This window comes from Oreochromis aureus, linkage group 10 (genome assembly GCF_013358895.1).
Source record: "Oreochromis aureus strain Israel breed Guangdong linkage group 10, ZZ_aureus, whole genome shotgun sequence".
Taxonomy (NCBI): domain Eukaryota; kingdom Metazoa; phylum Chordata; class Actinopteri; order Cichliformes; family Cichlidae; genus Oreochromis; species Oreochromis aureus.
The window spans coordinates 24,141,839-24,161,962 of NC_052951.1; the positions used below are offsets into that span (position 1 = coordinate 24,141,839).

A 20,124-nucleotide genomic window follows, 5' to 3' on the forward strand; every position below is an offset into this window, starting at 1 on the left:
TAGTTATCATGTGAAGGTTTATGTGTGAAAATAATGCTCTGAGTTCTTTGTTTTACATTGCCTCTGTGAGGGCGGGGTTTGTTTTTCCAGCGATTTAATGGTTTTCTTGTCAACCTTGAACAGAACTTGGTAATTATACTGCCCTGCTCATGTGTTATACTCTATGGCTAACCAAATTCTACTACTACTCCTACTCATTTTGCCGGGTATTGCCACCTGTAACTTCTATTAATTAGTTCAACGGTGCAAAACACATGACAATAAAGCCTATATCTTCCATTCTGCTATTAAATATAATATTCAAATTTAGATGAGGAAATGATTAAGATGTAAACCTCAGGGGGGGTTGGGCTCAATAAATATATACTTCTGCCTACTTTTCAAACAACTGCATGGAATGACATTATGAAATGTTGGTGAATGTATATGTTTGAAATAAAAATGAACTGAACTGAAATAAATATACTGGATATTCTGCTAATAACTGGACAACAGTCATATCTAACCTCATCAACAGCTGTCTTTAATTACATCAGTTAGATTTACCTTCCTCACTTTCAACACATAGGCACTAATTGATTGCTGACTCTATATATTAAATATCAAACATGTCTGTTAACAAGTGCTTAAGCTCATGTCCTCATAAATACATTTGTAGTAATGCACTAGGGAACCTCTACTAAAGAGCATTTAATTAGCAACAAGACTTATCCACAAGCAAGCAGCTACTCTCTTAGCAGTATGGTAAAACTGTGAAAACAGCCCTGAAATGGAGACCCTTTGGGTTCAAAATGAAAGTCACACCTTTTGAAAAGTGCTGGCTGCAGTGCTGAAGTACAGCGTTTACTTTGAAGGTGAATATCTGGCACCTTTATGTCTTTTATGTCTTACTACTGCTCTGCTAGCAACTAAAGCAATAATAAAGATGTTTTGGGTACAGCACCTTCTTTGCAACCCATTTTAACAAGTGACAGCCAGCAACCTCTAGGAACCACTCCACCAACCAGCCAGGGAATAAGGAAATACACATTTTCCCCCTACGACTGGTGATTGTATCATATCCAGTATGGTGAACAAGTCTCAAGCAATGTGTGTATGATGTATACGATAAAAACTTCTATTACAGCTTTTTGAGACCACAATGATGAAAGAATTGCTTAAATTTTAAATCAGACATTCCAACAAATTTTTAACAGTAAGAAAAAAAAATCTGCTAGGCCTTTTTTTAACCTCCTCTTGCATTTTTTGAACTCTTTTTTTCCTCTCACCAACACAGACTCAAAATCTGATCATCTCATTGTTTCAAGGTATTCAAAGAATTAATGGCACATCTGTTGTTTTAATTATTACACAAAGCTAAAATCATCTCATGTTGTTTTGTTTTGTTGTACTAAACCAAAAGCTAACAGATACAGATTACTTGACTCAGTTAACGTAGGAGATGACTTTGAACACTTATTTTGCTTTACCACCCCTCCCACATTTCTCCTTCTCTGGGCTTCCTCCACTCCCTTTTCACTTTTTCTCCTCCCAACTTCCTCCCCAGTCATTTGCTGCTTATTAGGGAGTCTCTCTGTCAACCTTGTCCCATCTAATTCTCACCCAATTACAATCTAAATGAACCACAGGACTGCTTAACTTGCTTTGCCTCTTCCCATTGTTTAATTTGTGACGGTAACAAACTCTGATTAGGCCTTTGCAAAGGTTCATAAATTAAGCACTCAAGACCGAATTAATCACCATTCCCTGGGAAGATAAATGGGCAATATTCAATTTTTCCCCCCATCTGGATCCCACTGGCAAAAACAACATTCGGTGAAAAGAACACAGAATAACATATTTCCCAGTCAGTCACATTTTGACCAGGGATGGTTTCTGCATCACCAACCAGTAAAAATGGAATTTACTGAGAATTTGTGTCTAAACTTTGTGAAATTCTTCACATACAAAAGCTCTGCACAAAAGCTCGTAACATCTGTGTTTCAGCTGTACAACTGGGGCAATTTGATTAATGCCACTGTCTGAACCTGAGGTATGTAGACTCCAAACAAACAGGTTTGCAAGTGTAGGGAGATATAGATATAGATATAGATATATATAGATATATAGATATATATATATATATATATATATATTTGAAAAGGATGGAAAAAGAGGGCCAAAGATTACATCAAATGATGTGAAGTAGACAAGGGGGGGCAGGTAGTAGTGTTGGGGGTGGGGGTAAACTTAAATAATGAAAAATCAAAAATGAAAGAAGCAACCTGTCAATAGTGAAAAGAAGGCAATCCCAAGGAGCTCTGTTGATCATCATCCAAAGAAAAGGAGAGCAAAACAAGAAAATTAAATGTAATTGCCTGATTTCGACAGCTGATCTAGTTTAGCAAACAGAAGTGCAGAAGATAATTAGTCTCAAGAGGAAAATCAGTACACCCTGTGCAGAAAAAAGCCACATTATCTCTGCTGACTTCTTTGAGTCTTTTACTGCTTCCTCAGGTGACTATTATATGACGTTTTACAGCTCGAAAATTATGTTCCCACACAACTAAACTGAAAAATGCAATTTAACATTTAGTTATCCCCAAAATTAAGCTGATAATGTAGTTTAGTTGTTTGGCTTTTTATTCCTTGCTTGAAATTCTGCTGTCCATACATCCATAGTCTTAATAACTTATCTAATTTAGGGTATTCCGGTATTAATCTGGACTAACTGAACAAACTTTCAGCGTCAATTAAAATGAATGAGGATTACCCAAACAATCAATATTAACTTGCAGCTCTGTTAACCCAGCGATATCGCAACATTAACTTATTACTGTCCTTACCACGCAGGTTCCTTGAATGCCTCCTATTATCAGCTTATTTGAAGAATCTCTAACCCTGGCAAAATTGTGTTACAAAGACCAATTTATCCCTCCTAACAATTAGTGAACTTTAGAGTGATTCTTAGGAATTTGGCTGTTTTTTTTCCGTGCGGGGGGGGGCTCATTCATTTCTATGTGTGTGAGAGACAGACTGAGCTACATTAAAAACAGATAAGAAACAATCAATCTGGTGGTGGTGGCCAGTGCTGATTGTGTTGGGCCTCGACAATAAATCAATATAAAGTAAACACTGCTCCTACTAAATGTAATCTGCTCTGGCAGACATTAATTTACCAATTCTCTATCATCAAGCAAAGGGTTTTGCTAACTACTGTAGCTACTGTGATCTAACTACCTAGCTAGTGTGAGTCATGGATAGGGTCACTTTAGTCAGACCAGTAGTGACAAGGCAGTAATGTTTCAGTAAGGTTACCACAGCATCTTAAAACAGATCTAATAAAGGTTTACAGTATTTACAGTATCAGGTAGGTTTATACACAGAGGGTTGACAACCTGTGTCATTGTGAAAAGTTGATATACTCTGTTCTTTGCTATGAACAAATTAAGTGTCTGGTTGTTAATGTATTCAGCTAAATAACTGGCTATCTTGCAATTTTAATAAACAAACCGAAGAAGAATTGGAATGTATCAGAAGACAATAATTTTGTCCTAAAAGGGAGTATTCCTACTAAAATGATGAGCCAAAAAGTAAAAAGTGACCAAGCTGGAAAGAGCTTCCATCTACTCTCCTGTCCACAAAAACTCCAATTAAGCAACATAGGTCAAATTTACAAAGATGGGCAAACTAACACGAGGCTACAAATGCAGAAATCTGCTAATGCGTTTAAAGTTTTCAGGTATTCTACTAACAGTGCACTAATTTATAAACAAAAACCCAGTAGGTGATTTCAGTAATGACCAATGCAATCTACCAAGAGCATTACAAAAATAATAAACATAACCCTCTGTTTATGCTTTTAGAACAACCTGAGGGAGCCGGAGGAGAAATTTTTATATAGAGGCAAACTCTCTAAGAAGAGGCTGAGGACTGTGTGGGGTCTGAGAGTCAGTGTCTGCATAAATATAACACCTCATTATGGATCCAGAGAAGGTATGATAGGTAGGTAACAAATTATTACAAACCAAGTCTTTATGTGACATCTGAACTGTGCAGAAGAAGAAAATACACATTATTCACCTTCAAACGCTGACCCATATGAATATTAGTGCAGTTACTGTTACTGTGCCTCGTGTGTAAATATACTCAGTATTCTTGATTTTTTTCCTGCATTCCATGTGATGTTGAAGGTTGAAGTTTATTGCATATTGCAACATTCAGATAAAAATCTAACCCACTTCTTATGAGTACCATTAGTTGCTGTATTTTGACATTTCAGTATGGTATGTAGCAGATCCAATACCTCTGAGAAGTGAAAATGAACATGAATGGTATTCTTTCCACATGCAGACTTTTACCATTGTTTAATGAGCTCTGTGTAGAAATGTGACTAAAACACAGCAAACCCACCAGCTTGCTGTAGGAAAACATAGCTTGGCAGGATGTAAAACCCAGCACAAGACATGTCCTTCGCTCGCTCTTTCTGACGCACTGAGTTAAGTTCAGTGGAGCTCAGTTAAAGTGAGTTCTGCTCTGTTTCATCAAAATACCAGAGGACCAGAAATATATCGAGGGCTTGGACTGAGCTAAAATTTTCACATCATGCTCACAGATTTGAGCAATCCATCCCCAACAGTGACAACACCTTTCCCTGCATTCAAAGTAAATTTACACTCATAGCAGCAACTATTATCAGGGGTTTTTTTTTCAGCTTTGAATGAATGATGCAAGTAAATTACCTACTGCAAGCCTTAGTAAATCATGCTTGTATCATTTTTTAAATACTTTCCTCCCAAAATTTGACACTGTGTTAGGGAAACTCCTACAAATACATATGCAGTATTGCCAGTAGCAAAAACATCTGTTCATCCCTTTCATTCAGAAAACTGCCACCGATGTTTAGTACCTTATGACTGACTGACTGAACGTCTTTAAGCTTGCCTCTTGTGCTCGTATTAATTCAAAACCTAGTAGCAGTTCTAGGATGTGGCCAAGCCAGAAAAGAAAATGCATACATTTGCATAAAGTCTTCATCAGATCAATGAGCACAACTAACATTCTACTACAATTGTTCCGGTTGACTCTCGGTACTATTTAATTCAATCACATATGTCAAAAACAGGTCCCTAATCCCTCCAACTCCATTTTTATTATGATAAGTCCCATAAAAGAGAATATAACTGAATGTACAAATGTACAAGAGCAAATACATGCAATCCTAATTATTTGTATGTTTTTCATTTAGAAGCATTAAAAAGTGACCTTGTTGAGGAGTAAATATTTAATCATGTCGGTGGTTTTTATTCAGGAATAAATTATAGTTTGTAACCATCACAAACCTTTATTTATATTCACTCCAAATAACTAAAACACTCCTTAAACAGTAGGTTAAAAGTATCTTATCCAGATTTCTAGTAAAAAAAATAATTTTATATATATATATATATATATATATATTACTACCCACATGTGGCCATTGTGGATCTCAGTAAATATTTTTGTACATTCAAAAAGTCTTGCCATCTAATTTTGCCAAAAATGACTGGAGTCAGAAATGTTTTGCTTTGTAACTTATAATATTTTATGTTTTGCAACTCAGCCAAGTGATCACCAAGTGTTGCCAGTTCAGTCCCTTGGCATTTATACTTTTGACTTCTCTGAAGTCAGCCACCGGTACAATGCTTGTTATTAATACAGTCAATAAAAGTGATGTCATACACAAGTCATTATCTTTGATCACATTGTTAAGTGTAATGACTACTTGACAATTTGAATACACACTATAGCATTTGGTAAAAATCTAGATTCTCTTCCTGGTTGAAACTAACAAAAGGGCTAGAGAGAAAGTTGCCTACACGCACTGACAGGACAATAAATAATTATAGAGACCAGACATAGGAAGACACACACACACACACACACACACACACACACACACACACACACACACACACACACACACACACACACACACACACACACACACACACACACACACACACACACACACACACACACACACACACACACACACAGAGAGAGAGAGGGAGAGAGACCACAGTCAACCACCGGGCACTGGTAACAAATGATCACAATCTTCAATCAATTACTTTCATCCTCTGGTGCTCCCATCAATTTCCTGCCACTGCATACCAAATACGTTTTCTGCCAATATGGGTTTATATGTGCCCTGCAACCAACTGTCCAGGGTACACCCCACTGTTTACCCTATGACAGCTGGGATAGGCTCCACCGCCCCTTGGACCCTGAAATGGATAAGCAGTTAAGGAAATGGATGGACGTATGGAAGGGTTTATACACTATTCTGCACATTCATTCAATTAACGCTAAACTTCTAAAGCTCGAAATATGTTTAACCTAGTCTAGAACCACCTTACTGTTTGTTTTTTAATGAGCCACCAGCGTGGGTCTCTGCTTTCCAATATGTGCTTTCTATATGTCAACATTAACATCTGTGATGAGAGGTACAGCATATGGAATCACCTGTCATTTTTAGCCACATAATTTAGTGTTCAAGGGGGGGAAAGAAATCAGCTAATAAACATCTTCATTGGGTGGAGGAAGATGAATACAAAGAAAATCCTCTGGGTCATGTTTAGGTTGAATAGAAGCAGGCACAGATAACTCAGACAGCAACCAGGGAAACAGCACTTTACTCTGGAGATGAAGACTGCATATCATAATGGGCCTAATGCTTACAGATGAAGTCACTTGTCAGATAGGAAGCAGTCAGCCAGGAAATATTGCCTTTACAGTAACTTCCATACAAACTGCTCGATCTCACTGCCATGACTCCAATAGCACAGAATATAGCAAAGAAAATCAACGCGCACACACACACACACACACACACACACACACACACACACACACACACACACACACACACACACACACACACACACACACACACACACACACACACACACACACACACACACACACACAAAAAGACTTCATCTTCATGAGCATTGCAGCTACATGTCAAACAACACCTTTCACAACAACTCAGCCAGCAGCTCAAACGGACTGAGTAAACAGAGAGTAAAGCCATCAGCACTGATGTAAAATAAACACTGCAGACTGCCAGAAAATAAATCTGAGGTCTCTGCAACAGCTTGTTCACTACCTGTACCGAGGGATGAAACTGTCTCGTGGCACTCTTTAATCATCAATAGCATTCCCAACATAAAAATGTATTGATTGTATTTAATTAGTTTGATAGAGCAGCTGTGCAGAACTAGTCCACTGGTTACAAAACAAAAACTGCTGTCGGGTAAATGCGAAGGGTTACTTAAAGACAAGCTTCACTAATCACAAACATACAGGCTGATAACTAGTACTATCAAATATTGATTTAGGATCAAAATAATGGTTTTGGCAGATTAACAGATTAGCCAGACCTGATGCCCATGAAAAAAACAACAACCGTACTACTACTAAAACTCAACAGTCAAGCTTACAAGGAAGCTCAAGAATGTAAATGATCTTTGTATGGCTAACTGAGCAATTACTTCATTGTAAAGCAGCACACAAGTCACAAAACATTACTTACTCATTTCTGACAGGAGAATAAAGTGAGTTGGCAGCCATAATTATTAACCTGACAACTATATGTTTTAGCTTACTGACAGGGTGTCATTTTGAATGAGTGACTTCAGGTGCTTCTACTTTCTATTTGTTAGAGTTCACGAAGGAAGGCAATACACAGGGCAGTCAAGTTTATTATTATGATGATCAAAAATCTTCCTTTATTTGAACTATGCTTTTCTTTCCCCAAATTCTGTAAGCTAATGCTTGTCAGGCCCTCAGCTAGTTGCTAAATAATCTCTTGATAAACACAACAACTGAAACGCTTTCAAAAATGTAAATCTGCCATGCTTTCAAACACTTCAGCATAGTACAGTGGAGCAATAAATGCACTGCAATAACAAGTGGTATTTTTCATATTGTCACAGTTACATCATTATCATAGCTTTGCCCAAAACTGACTGCATGGTTCATTTTATGGGAGGCATTTAGATTTGAATTACTTTCCAGCAGCATTTCCTAGTAATCAGAAAACCAAAGTGTATGCCAGAATAACAGAAGAAGAAGAAAAAAAAAGATTTTGTAATGGAGCACAACATGGCATATTTTGAAAAATGCTGTTTGGTTTGAACACAGTAAGTGTACTCACATTGATCGATGTTCCCGTCTGCTTTCCCCTTCTCCTGCAAACAGAGAACACACACAAAACTGGTTATTACAGGCTTGGAGGAGTGAGACAAAAACAGCCCTTTCTGCAGCTTTTTGCAGACCATTCGTTACCGTGCCTTCTCTTCTTTTCTAGGCTAAGAGAAAGTTGAGGGCAGAAAACAAAGGTGAACAGATGGAAAGAGAATGAAAGGAGAGTCAGAGTGGGAATGAGAGAAAATGCTTGAAGGATGACAACAGAAAGACGAGAGGACTTTTACAAAACCGGGTCCCAGAGTCAATTTAATCACCCTAATTGGAAACAGACTTGCCAGCAGGCTGTTAGAAGGCAGGTATCACCATATTGTAGTGGAATGTTTATCTGGATGTTGAACAGTTGATACCAGCAGGATAAACTGTGATTTATTTCCCGGTTCTATCAGTGAATCTGATATTTAGATGCAATTTTAAGTTAGTCACATCACCTTCATTCATGGCATTCCAAATATGCTAAACTAGCTTTTGGATGATGAAATTAGGAGCAATTATGTTCAGCTGTGAGGTACATAAAAATCAAATTTCAAAGTTAAGCAAACCAGGTGCTGAACATGTTGGAGGAGAGGAAAATTATCCTGTAGCATAACTGAGCAATGGCAGTGGTAGAAAAGAACATCTGTGACAATATTATGGCCTAATATTTAAACGGATGTCAAAAGCAATGAAAGCATTAGGTGCAATGCAACACAAATGAGGACAGAAATATGTAAAAGTAAAAAGAAAAGCGGGTAACCATGAATTAATGATGGCATAAATGGAAACCATCTGGCGTGTGAAATGGTCGAGCTCAAAAACAACATACTTTTTTCAAATTTTGCTTTTAGATGCAATCGAGCTGACCTGTACGTGCAAATTATGGGCGTGTTTTTAGTTGTCAGCATTATAGTGTGCGCTCCGTGCTTGTTAATAACCGATCGCTGGTGTTTACAGCGCAAGGTGCATGAATTGTACCTCGGCTCGAGATGCAATTTCACGTACGTGGGTAAAACAAAAAAAGATCGACACGCTGCTTTAAAAATAGAACGGAAACACGTCTTCCAATGCAAAAACCACTTCTGAAGAAGCCAATATGAGGCAGCAATTGAATTGTTGTGACATTTTGCATTCTTGTCCCTCAGTGTGGATGTCACCGGTAATGAGGCACAGTGATAAAACTTGCGTGCAACTGCGAGGCCTTCTTGGCTTCCCAGGAGACCGAGAGCCTCATGAGAAACGCAGCAGTTTTAGTAGCTCCTGTCATTGCCTCTGCCTTTGTCTCTACATCTCTATCCCTCTCTCTTCCCTCCCTCTGCCATCTGTCCATCTTAATTGCAGACGTGCTTCCTCATCATGGCAGGATAAAACTGAGTGTGCTCATCAGCACCGCCTTCCATCATCTCGAGTGCTGCTGTTTGATCAATTGATTAGAGAATCAAACCAAGCATAGAGGTGAAAGAAAGGCTACGTCTTTCTTTCTAAAAATACTGTCCGCTTGTTACAGTGGCTCACCGGGGTTCTTCTTGCTTCCCACCATATTTTATACATTCAGCTTCAGGCGAAATTAATTTAGTGATAATGACGTGTACTGTGATTTGATCGTGCAAAGTAAAAACCAAGTAAAAGCCATAAATAGCGAGTGCTGCAGTGTTGCTTTTAGTGGGTGGAGAAATGTAAATAACTACCACCAGAATTTCATTTGAGCAAATAGGGCAAACCCACTGGGTTTCAATTAGGGAGGATCTGATGCTTTTCTCTGCCATATTTCCTTTGGTTATAGAGGCTGATTAGATGGCTGTATTTTTACTGGAAACTCCTGCAGATTATGTGATAAGACTATGAAAATGCCACAAGACTCAAGACACACACAATAGGGGAGACAGAGGATTCAACACATTTCAGCATCTCGAGCCTGAGGCTGTTTGCTTGACTTGGATTCCCTATGGCTTATAGCGCAGTCACTAGATGTCTCCGGCATTATATAAGATTGTACTATAAATAATATTTTCATATATAAGACAATATTAGAGTATGGGATTATTAGAGTATTCCATGTAGAGTCTTGAATTAGCAGTTCTTTGCTGTCATAGTGCTTCTAGGTCAGTTTATAGATACTTTTGAGACAACATTCCCCTAAAAATGTTTCATTAGGCTAGTCCCATGTAACTTGATAGAGTCCATGAAAGTAACGCATTGTGCTATTATGAAGGAAATAGATCCTGCAACACGTTCGCAGCATCCTCTAATATGTTTACTGCAGAAAAACCAAGGGAGAAGCTCAGCCAAATAACCAAGAAAAGCAGTTTTCACAGGTGATGAACTCAAACAGTTAGTTAAGTAAATACCAGCCACTGGAGAAAATCATTTCAACCAATTCCAAGTGCCCAAAAGAAAAGAGTCAGAGTATGCAACTGCCATACAAATTATTTTCCAAGTATCATTTTTCTGGAGAAAAGAGTTCAGTAATGATGGCTGTATGATAAACATCACTGTTACAGTCTGAAGAGGGTGGAGGAGGATTTAATATCTCTACCTCCAAGCAGCAAGTCATATCCATGGAAAAGAGAGCACGCAAGCTGCATTGATGTGAGAGAAAATATAAGCTCAAGTACTTCTTACCTTATATTGTAACCTACCATAGGAATAAAAAGCAGGGGGTATTATTCTACCAACAGATGCTGTATGTGCGCAGAAAGACTGATTAAGTTTATTTCTTTATGTTACATAACTTCTTGTGTTCACAAAGGCCAGAAACTTTTACTGTGAGACAGATTTCTTCATTAAGAAAAGAAAACAAAACTAGCACTAGTTTACTTAGAAAAAGAATAATAACACCAGTCACTTTCACAATTAAACAGTCTTTTCTCCACAAACTGCTTTCCAGCGATGTTAAAGAATGTTTAATATGCTTTGAACAGCAGCTCTCTGCTACACAGAAATAAGCTCATTTAAACTTGGAGGACATTCTTCTTGTTAAAAGGCATTTTTCCCTTCCTATTGTCGCCAAAGCGCTTACTCATAGGGGGTCATCTGATTATTGGGGTTTCTCTGCTTTCTCTGTATTATTCTCTTTACAGTATAATTCACCTAGAGGAAACCGATGTTGTGATTTGGACCTCTATAAATAAAATTGAATTGAATTTACATTACAGTAAATAGGGTGCGTGTGTGATGAATAAATAAAGCATCACCTGGCTGGATTTTTACCTGTACAATAGCTTTACGTACTAAATGAGCAGCCATGACACTGTGAGCAGATTGAAAATAAAAAATGTGCTTCTAATATTATGGTATTGGTATCACAGTTGGCTTCAGATTTGCATTCCTCAGTACTTAAGTGTACAAACTCAATAAGAAGGATTTTGCCTGTGCAAACACATCTCCGAATGCAACATGCTTCCACCTTGGATGCCATTTAAACACCCACACGAAACAAGAATCTGACACTGCCGCCACAGAAACTGACATTTTGTGGGAATGCAATTTGAACAACAGGGCAATTCAAGCCAAGCAGTGCCCGTTATGAAGTCTACTTGAATATGCTTTCTCCTCGATCTCTTAAATGTGTTGCTATCCAGGCACCTTTCACGAATGTGCCCACTTACATTCTGCACATCTCTCTCAAGCTCCTAATTTTAAACAACAACAAAACTTTTAGCTGGAATGTGATTACTGAAGACCAGCTCAGCATCGTGGTTTCAATATAAAGAGACAGAGATAGTTTGATGAGAAGATGTTTCGATGATACTGCCTGAGGACACAAAGAGAACCAGGAGAGAAGCAGGAAAGGAGAGCTGAATCGCTGTCTGTTCTCCTACAAGAGTTCATCTATCCACATTCAATAGATGATCCCTGATGTTTGTTGCTTGGAAAGAAGAGACGTCTTATCTAACAGCAATTTATCAGTGCAGCAACAAGCCACTTAACGGGCTTAATGAAGTGCAGCCAAAGGAAAAAGGAAAAAAAGAATCAGACTCTGGCAATACGCGTTATGAAGCGGTGATACGTTCACAGGTATAACTTTGATTATTTTCAAATGGAAAAAAAAAGCCTGACAAATTCCAACATGTCTCAGTATCAGATGGAGATGGAGCAGCTTTGTGTTCCAGCAATACTCACTGGCAAGACCGACTCTCTCAACCCTTCCATTTATTACAATTTCCCCAAGCTTCAAGTAGCAATTATAAACAACTGCTTTCCTGGAAGTTGGATTGTCTTTATATATATACACTACCAAGAAAAACCCTATGGAGAATTCCTTAATCAATATGCTAATCAAGGGTTGCTAATCAAGTCCTTAAAGAAGGTGCACGAGAATAGGTGCAGTAATTGATTTGCCACTGCCATATGCCACAATTTCTTTCACAAATAACCTCCAAACTAAAACCGATAAATCAATGCTGAAAACACAACTGGTGCTGAGTGCATGTAACTAACATAAGTGATCTTTAAATGTAGCTGCTGATTTAGAGAGGGGAACATAAATTTCTTGTGGTTTATCCTATTTGACTGTAGTATATGTAGGCTGATATATATTGAAATTAATTTTTATATATGTAACAAGTAATCACTTTTTCTCATGCTATGCTACGGCAGGCCAGGCTCCAACACGATCAATACCTACATTGCCCAGTTTTAGACCTAAATTATTTTAATAGTTGCAAGCATTTACTTTTGTATGTGATTATTTGGAGCTGCACACTTCAATTGAAGAAACTGGAAACAACCTCAAAAAGCTGAAACTAGCTGAAAGCTGTGTGAGGCTTTTTGATGGACTTCCAAGTTAGACATCTGTCTTAAAGAAGGCAGACACATTCAAACTGACTGATGTTCTTTACCAGATGGTTGTGCTGAGCTTCACGAGCTAAGCCAGTATCCCCTACCACTGTAATTGTAGTGGAGAATACTATTATTGCTTCATATAATGGCAAGCATTGCATATGTTGTGCCTGCCTGAAAGGTTTTCTTCAGCTTTGAGTACAAATTATGAGGAACCAGCCTGAGCAGAGTGTGAGCTAACCCTCTGGGGACTGCAACAAAATAAAAAGTAAAGCTCAACGGGTTCAATTCATCATCAAAATGTAAATGAAAACTGGAAATTAAAACACAAAAAGAGAATCTGACATTGTGAGCAGAAGAGTATTTTTATTCTCTTTGTTTCGCTTTTTCCTGCAGCCTTTCCCCTGTTCATGCAAAGCCTAACCTTCTTACTCCTAAACCTTAATCCAATGAGCACGGTTCTCTTTCTCTGTGGTAGCTGTAAAATCACTTAACAGCTATGGTCTCTATACAGAGGCCAGTCCCAAACCAAATCATAACCGTCCTGTTAAGTATGCCGCTTACAAAATTCTTGCATGTTGGCGAGTGCTGTCTTTCAGTATGTGGTAACACAAGAATCCAGGACCAAGACTGATGTAGCCTCAGCCACACTGCAAAATAAAGGCAACATTCATCCACAAACAGCACATTTAAGTGTGTTTATAATAATAAATAACATATACAGTACATAATGTGCTTGCAAAGTCAAACTGTTCTATAGTACCTCACATCTGAGCCCATACATCGACAAGTTAGACTAAAATGTATTTTTTTTTACCATGGTAGTGCTTGTCTGTCAGATCCTGACAGACAAACTCATTCTCCTCATTTAAACCATTGCAAATATTAGAAGCAGTGGGCAGCTGTTGTTCAGTACCTGGAGACCAACTCTAGTCAGTGCCTATCACTGGATTACATCTGGGCATAATGACAGGAGAGTTAACCAAGCATGTTTTGATGGCAGGGAAAAGTTCCCCAAGGAAACCTGCAGAAGCCTCAAGTTCCGTATGCTTACACATTTGTGACAGCTAATATACTGTAAATGTCCCAAAGCTGCTATGACCCTGGCATGGACACGTCAGCACAGTCTTTTGGTTATTATGTAAGGATCCAGGAAGTTGACAATGAGTCAAAAATCAAAAGGCTTAATCTGAAGTTTTTAGTTTATATTATTTTTTTGATCAGGTGCAACGGAAACATACTTCTCCTTCTCTGATTGTAAGTGTTACATTATTTTGGGGGCATTTGAGTTATGGTGAAAATCTGACACTGTTTATTGTTTCCCAGAGGCTTTGAGAATGCAGACTTGCATTATGTGAAATCATGGATTTCCATGATTCACCTCACGGTCAACTCTCAATTCTGGCACTAGTTGACAGCGTTTTAAGTTCCAGTTCTGGCCAGATAGATGGATTCTGTGCCTGGGAATTTGTTTTTTGCATCAAGTGATGTTGGGGGACAGAACCTCACAGGCAAAATGGCATTCCACAGCAGAGTGCCAACTTGGCATAGCCCAAAGTGAGTGAGACTTACAGGCCAGGGGGTGTACATCCTTCATTTTGAAAAGAACCAGGATGTCTACAGCTCTGTGTGGTGGCCATCTGTCTGCCTGTGCATAGGTCTTTTTGACAACCTATTTGGGCTTCATGTTTCCATTATCTAAAAAACAAATCAATCGAAGGGATCCTTTTTCCTGGCAGGAGACAGTTTTCTGAAGGGTGTCTTTTTTCCTTTTTAACTCATGATTCTTTAGCAAACAACCCTGATAGATACACCCAAGTGACCTCATTCAAGCTCTTGCCCATGGGTGTTAAAGCAATTATCTCCAATTTGTTGTAAATGGCTAGATGAACAATTGCTAGGTTTAAATATAAAGTGTAGACAGAAAATGGCAGGCAGGTGTAGGATGGTGGTTAGTGTACCACTAACTGTTATAGTAACTGTACAGCAAAGAACAGATTCTCACAGTTTGGATGTTAACATTCCATTAATGGCTTTTATCGGTTGTTATCAGGCCTACATATTATCAATAGCTTCCTGTACCTTTGAGTATATTCATTCATTTTAATCAATAAAACCCTGAAATCTAGATTATATAGATGTATAGCAGCAGTGTAGATAGGTGCACATAAAATAAGGTCATCCATGGTCATCCCATGCACATACATCAGTTCTTTAGGCTCTTATACTTATCTATAGAGTGATATGTATATAATGAGTTAACCGCATCAGCAAGTCATAGTACAGGAGATAGAAAGTGACAATAAAATAAAAGTTTTACAGGATTTAAAATGTGTTCAGATTTACCACAAACATACTTTTTTTTATCATTCGACTGTTTGGCTCGCTTCATTTTTCTTTACAACCTTGATTTGATTTAAGGTTGATACGATTGATTTACTGTTCATCACTGCAAGTGTTTTTCTAGCTTGACAGACAGTGAAGGTAATGGCCTCCGTGGGACACAGTACAGTACGTTAGTGCATTGATGTGTATGTGCGAGCAAGTTGCATGGGATATTTACCATGGCGCGAGGTTCCTGGGAGGAGGTACGTGACACGCTGACTGTATCCCCGCTGCTTCGCCTGCTGCTCTTGTGCCCTTCAGCGAGCCAGCACCCCGAGGTTCCCAGCAGAGCGGCCACAGCCACAGCCCAAACACCCATGCTGCCCATGAGTGTTTCTCTGTGTGGAAAAGCATAAGTACAACGCACACTTAGTTCTTAGACTCTTTCTATTGTTCTGCAAACTGCAGTTACCAGAAATAAAAAGTACAGCACAGTTTTGTAGTTCTCATAACAAGTGTCTGTATTTATCAGGAATGTGACAGTGTCTAGTATGCACTTGAAAACTGTGAAAATGAGACATAATCTCTTTAACATGTTCTTTAATCAGCGTGAATAAATAAACAAAAACTGTGCTGTTTATTATGTAGCTTTGACTGCAAATCTTCACACCTTACCTGTGATTTTAATCTGTCATAATCCAATTTGTATGCAAATAATATTTGATTACTTTATTTACTTGATAATATATCGGTGTGTTTGCCCCGTAGGAGATAAAGACACATGAGCTGAACTCACGGTACCAATTATGTAGCTTTCCTCTCTTTGTGCAAAAAGCACAAAGACAGAAAAAAAAATACGTGAGCCCTAATTCTTTCTTTTTATTTTAACAACTCCGTCTTTATTGAATGTTTATCTGATATTGCAGTGCTTCCAAAATGTTTACACATGTCTGAATTTTAATAGATTTAGTACATGCAGAGACAAATACCTGAAATTATGCTAATGTATGCTCACAGACCAAGTGGAACAAGTATTATACTCACCATGCACGCACACACATCACACAGCATAATGCTGCTATGTACACATCAAAGACCACACTGATGGGAATAATTATGTGTATTACAAAGTACATAAAAAAATCTTTTGATGTCAACAAAGAGAAAACCCTCTGAAGTAAGAAATGGTGGAGTGGTGTGGGAGCTTAAAATATAAATTCAGAAGATCGGTTTCACTGCTGTGACATGCGCACACTCACATACGGGTACTGAAAAATTCAAACATAACAACCTCAAATTTCTTTCAAATAATGAGTAGTTCCTTTGGTTAATCATCTAAAAATGACAAAAATTTGAATTGAATAATTTAAACATTTAACTATGTTTGAAATTATGCCTCTTCTTTAGCCCTGATTGCAAAAGTAAGTGAACTAAAGAGCATTTCAGGTGAAATGAAATCGCTCAATATTCTACAGATGAGGGGAAAATATTATAGCAATTGGCTTAAAGTGAACCCCAGACTCAATAAACAACACTATTCGTCAACACAGTCACAATAAAATATAATACAGGCTGTATAAAGACTTTCTGTCTGCTTTTTTATCTCATCAATAAGTATTTATTGCAAAGATATTGTACTGAGTTGATCTTGTACTGCACTGATGTTTTTAGTATTGTGCCAGCCTCCTGTAGCGTTTGCCCTGAGGGGAAATATTGACTTCTCATCGGATCTTATCAGCTGATGTGTGTCTTTATAGTCGCACTGTGAGACATGGCAGTTTGTTACGTGTGTAATTGTGCTTTTAGGTAATAGGTTTATTGTTTTTATTGTGGACTTATGCTTTACAATATGGCTTTATTGTATGTTTTACTGCTGAACCAGCGTGAAAACAAATTTCCCTTAGGGGGCCATAAAGTTTGCAGTTGAACTGCAACAAGGGCACAAAAACCCATGATGCATCTCAAGCAGTACAATAGTTTATGGTGTCAAATGTCTGCAATGGTGCTCGACTTGAATGCAGAATTTTAGAAGAGAGTCGTGATTCACCTTGACCTGTTATGCCCTGGAGATGGTGGCTGAAAGTTTATCGAAGCTAACTTTTACTTTTTTAAGTAATAATTTTGTGGCCATTTAATTTTTTCTTTGCTTTTTTTTTTTACTATTTGCAAGGAGCAAAACAAAGTGTACACAAAACAGTTAATGTATTATATAATGAAAGTGATCAGAGGGGTGTGCTATAAGGTAAGACTGACGGGCTCGTCAGCTATGTTCATGTTCATGTTTGTCACCTTAGCTTGATACCGGCAGGTTTCTTTGCACTAACAAGAGTGACTTGTGTCTTTAAATAAGTTAATGAAAGGAAGGTTATGAGGAAAAAAATAACACATTGATCAAAAATGGGTCTGCAGGATTACAGGGCCTGTAACATCAGATAATTACTCTTCCAGGGCTTGGCATTGTCGCTATGTGTTACGCTTTTCACATTCATTTGATCCCTTGATAATATAAAAATTGATTAATAGAGCTTTAAGGAAATTTACTTGCAAAGTGCACTTTAAGTAACAACAGAGTTTATTCAAAAATAACTTCCTCTAATGTACTGCAAAAATAGATTCATTTTTTTTAAACAGACTGTAGACATGCAGTAAGAAAATGTATAAATGAGAATTTACTGGGACTTACAGAATGCACAGCAAAAGGAAAGCAGGAACCAAAGCAAGAGTCCAACAGTGATGAGGCAAAATAAAAAGAATCTAAAAGAAGATTATAAAGACACCAAAAACTCCCAGAACAACTGGGAGAACACAAATAAGCTCAAAGAAGGAGAGTCAATTGACACAACAGCAACTGACATGGGAGACACATGAGGAGGTAATGGGAAACAGGTGGAAACAATCACTGAAACAAGACAAAGATGGGTAGTAAAACCGACTAAGACGCACAAGACATGTAACTGCTAATATATAACAGCAAGAAGAAAACCTGCATGACTTCAATAAAACACTAAAACCACCAGAACATCATGATATATTTAATTTGCCGCATAACAACAATATGTTGTTTATTTCATTATCGCTTTCAATGGCTGGAGCTTGAAGAATTGTGAAATATGTTGCAATATGAAATATGTTTTGTGATTACTTTGCCACAGTTTCTTATGTGACAGTTGAATAAAGATACTCAGTTGCTTTTCACTGCCTCATAGACACAAAATCACACAAGTCCTGTCAGTGTAAACAACTCATGAAGGGACCATCAACATTATTCAGCTAGCTAGCCGGGGGCTAATGGGCCCACATGGATGAGAGCTCACCCTTGTGAAATTAAACACCAAATGAGATCTGCCAGTCACTGTCTTAATGTGCTGCCTTTCCCCCTGGCATTGGCCCACACACAGCTACACACATTCATACATGAGCACACATGGGCACATACACACAAATGCAAACAGAGCCCCGGTCTCATGGACTGAATGGTCCATTTTGAAATTCATCAGGAGGGAGAAACTCTATGCGGAAGCTATTATTTGACCGGAATATTAAAAAGCTTAGAGGAACACATTCTTTAGAGTCGCTGCAGCCTTTGGCAGCTTTGCACAGATCAGACTGGTTTACTGAGGGACTTGCAACAAAAACAGACCTAAGGTGCTGAAAGTTAAATACATCTATTCACATCTCAGCTATAGTGTTTCCCCATCTCATTGTTCCTGTTTCCTTTTGTAGATTTCCAAAACCTATGTGACAGAGGGATATTGTTTATAGCACAAAGAGTCTCGCAGACCTACCTGTTGCTGTGGTTTCTATAATTAAAACTGCTTTACTTTCTGGACATTTAATAATAATCTTTTCTATCACAGTCAACATCAAGTCTACAAACAAGTGGGTCTTTTACTTTACTTACTTACTTTAGAAAGTAAGACCTATTCTTTGATGAAATCATGAAAACATAATTATCTGATTGCTTCTTGGTTCCACTCTTTATCAACAACACCTGTGGTCCAGTAGTTAATCCCTTCTTTGTGATGCTACTATAATGCATTTAGTTTAATAGTTTATGAAGCTAAAAGGAATGCACATTTAAACGCCAGTAAAGTATATTACTTGTAAGTATATGACTTTCATGTAGTAAAGGCCCAGCTGCCAGCTACCACAGTTTGAAATGAGACATTAGGAGAAAAGCACCAGCTTATGTGCCTTTAAGGTGTAGCCAGTTCAACAAGTCAGGAACTCAAATTTTAAGGCCAAATATTCATTTTCACCCAAAGCTTTAAAATGTTTGAGAGGCAGCAAAGATTTTTTTTAATGTATGTATGGACGCCCAAACACAAGCTTACAGTAAGAAAGGCTTAGTACTCTGGGGTCATGAAGACAGTGAATCAGTGATGAAATGCCATGCCATAAAATCAGTCATAACAGAATAATATTTTAGTCTTGTTCAGTAGGTTTTACTACAATTTTGTAGGTGACTAAATACAACATTTTAAGCTCACAACTCGCTTTTTTTTAACAACTTAAAGACTGTCTTGCCTGTAAAAGTAAAATCTCATGTAAATGATAAAAAACATACATAAAAAAATATTAAACTTTTGATTTTTTAACTCACTCTATTTATGTCGGACACTGTTGCAGGTCAAGAAGGATCTACACCCAGCAGTTTTTCTTTCAGTGATGTTGAGAGATGATGTCTATTTATTTGAATATAAACACTTAAGTAATCTTAAAGCTGTTCTCTTGTCAAGAACAGAGATCAAAAGATTCAATTATAATCAACTTTGATCTTGAGCTGGGTCCAAATTTTGTTGCACAATG

The 20,124-nt window shown here is 37.9% G+C and overlaps 1 protein-coding gene across 6 annotated transcripts in view; it reads right to left on the minus strand.

Annotated features, from left to right (window-relative positions):
* fstl4 (follistatin-like 4) overlaps positions 1-20,124 on the minus strand; it is a 211,420-nt gene that overhangs the window by 178,843 nt on the left and 12,453 nt on the right. For 3 of the 6 annotated variants that reach the window (XM_039618902.1, XM_039618903.1, XM_031734100.2), the window contains exons 1-3: positions 17,999-18,130; positions 15,554-15,713; positions 8,183-8,216 (exon numbers count right to left, since the gene is read on the minus strand). In XM_039618902.1, the coding sequence (XP_039474836.1) occupies positions 8,183-8,216; positions 15,554-15,703 (184 nt within the window). In that variant the 5' untranslated portion in view covers positions 15,704-15,713; positions 17,999-18,130. Of the gene's footprint in view, positions 1-8,182; positions 8,217-8,303; positions 8,439-15,553; positions 15,714-17,998; positions 18,131-20,124 lie in introns of those variants that run through there. The other 3 variants (XM_039618901.1, XM_039618905.1, XM_039618904.1) reach the window with 3 other exon arrangements.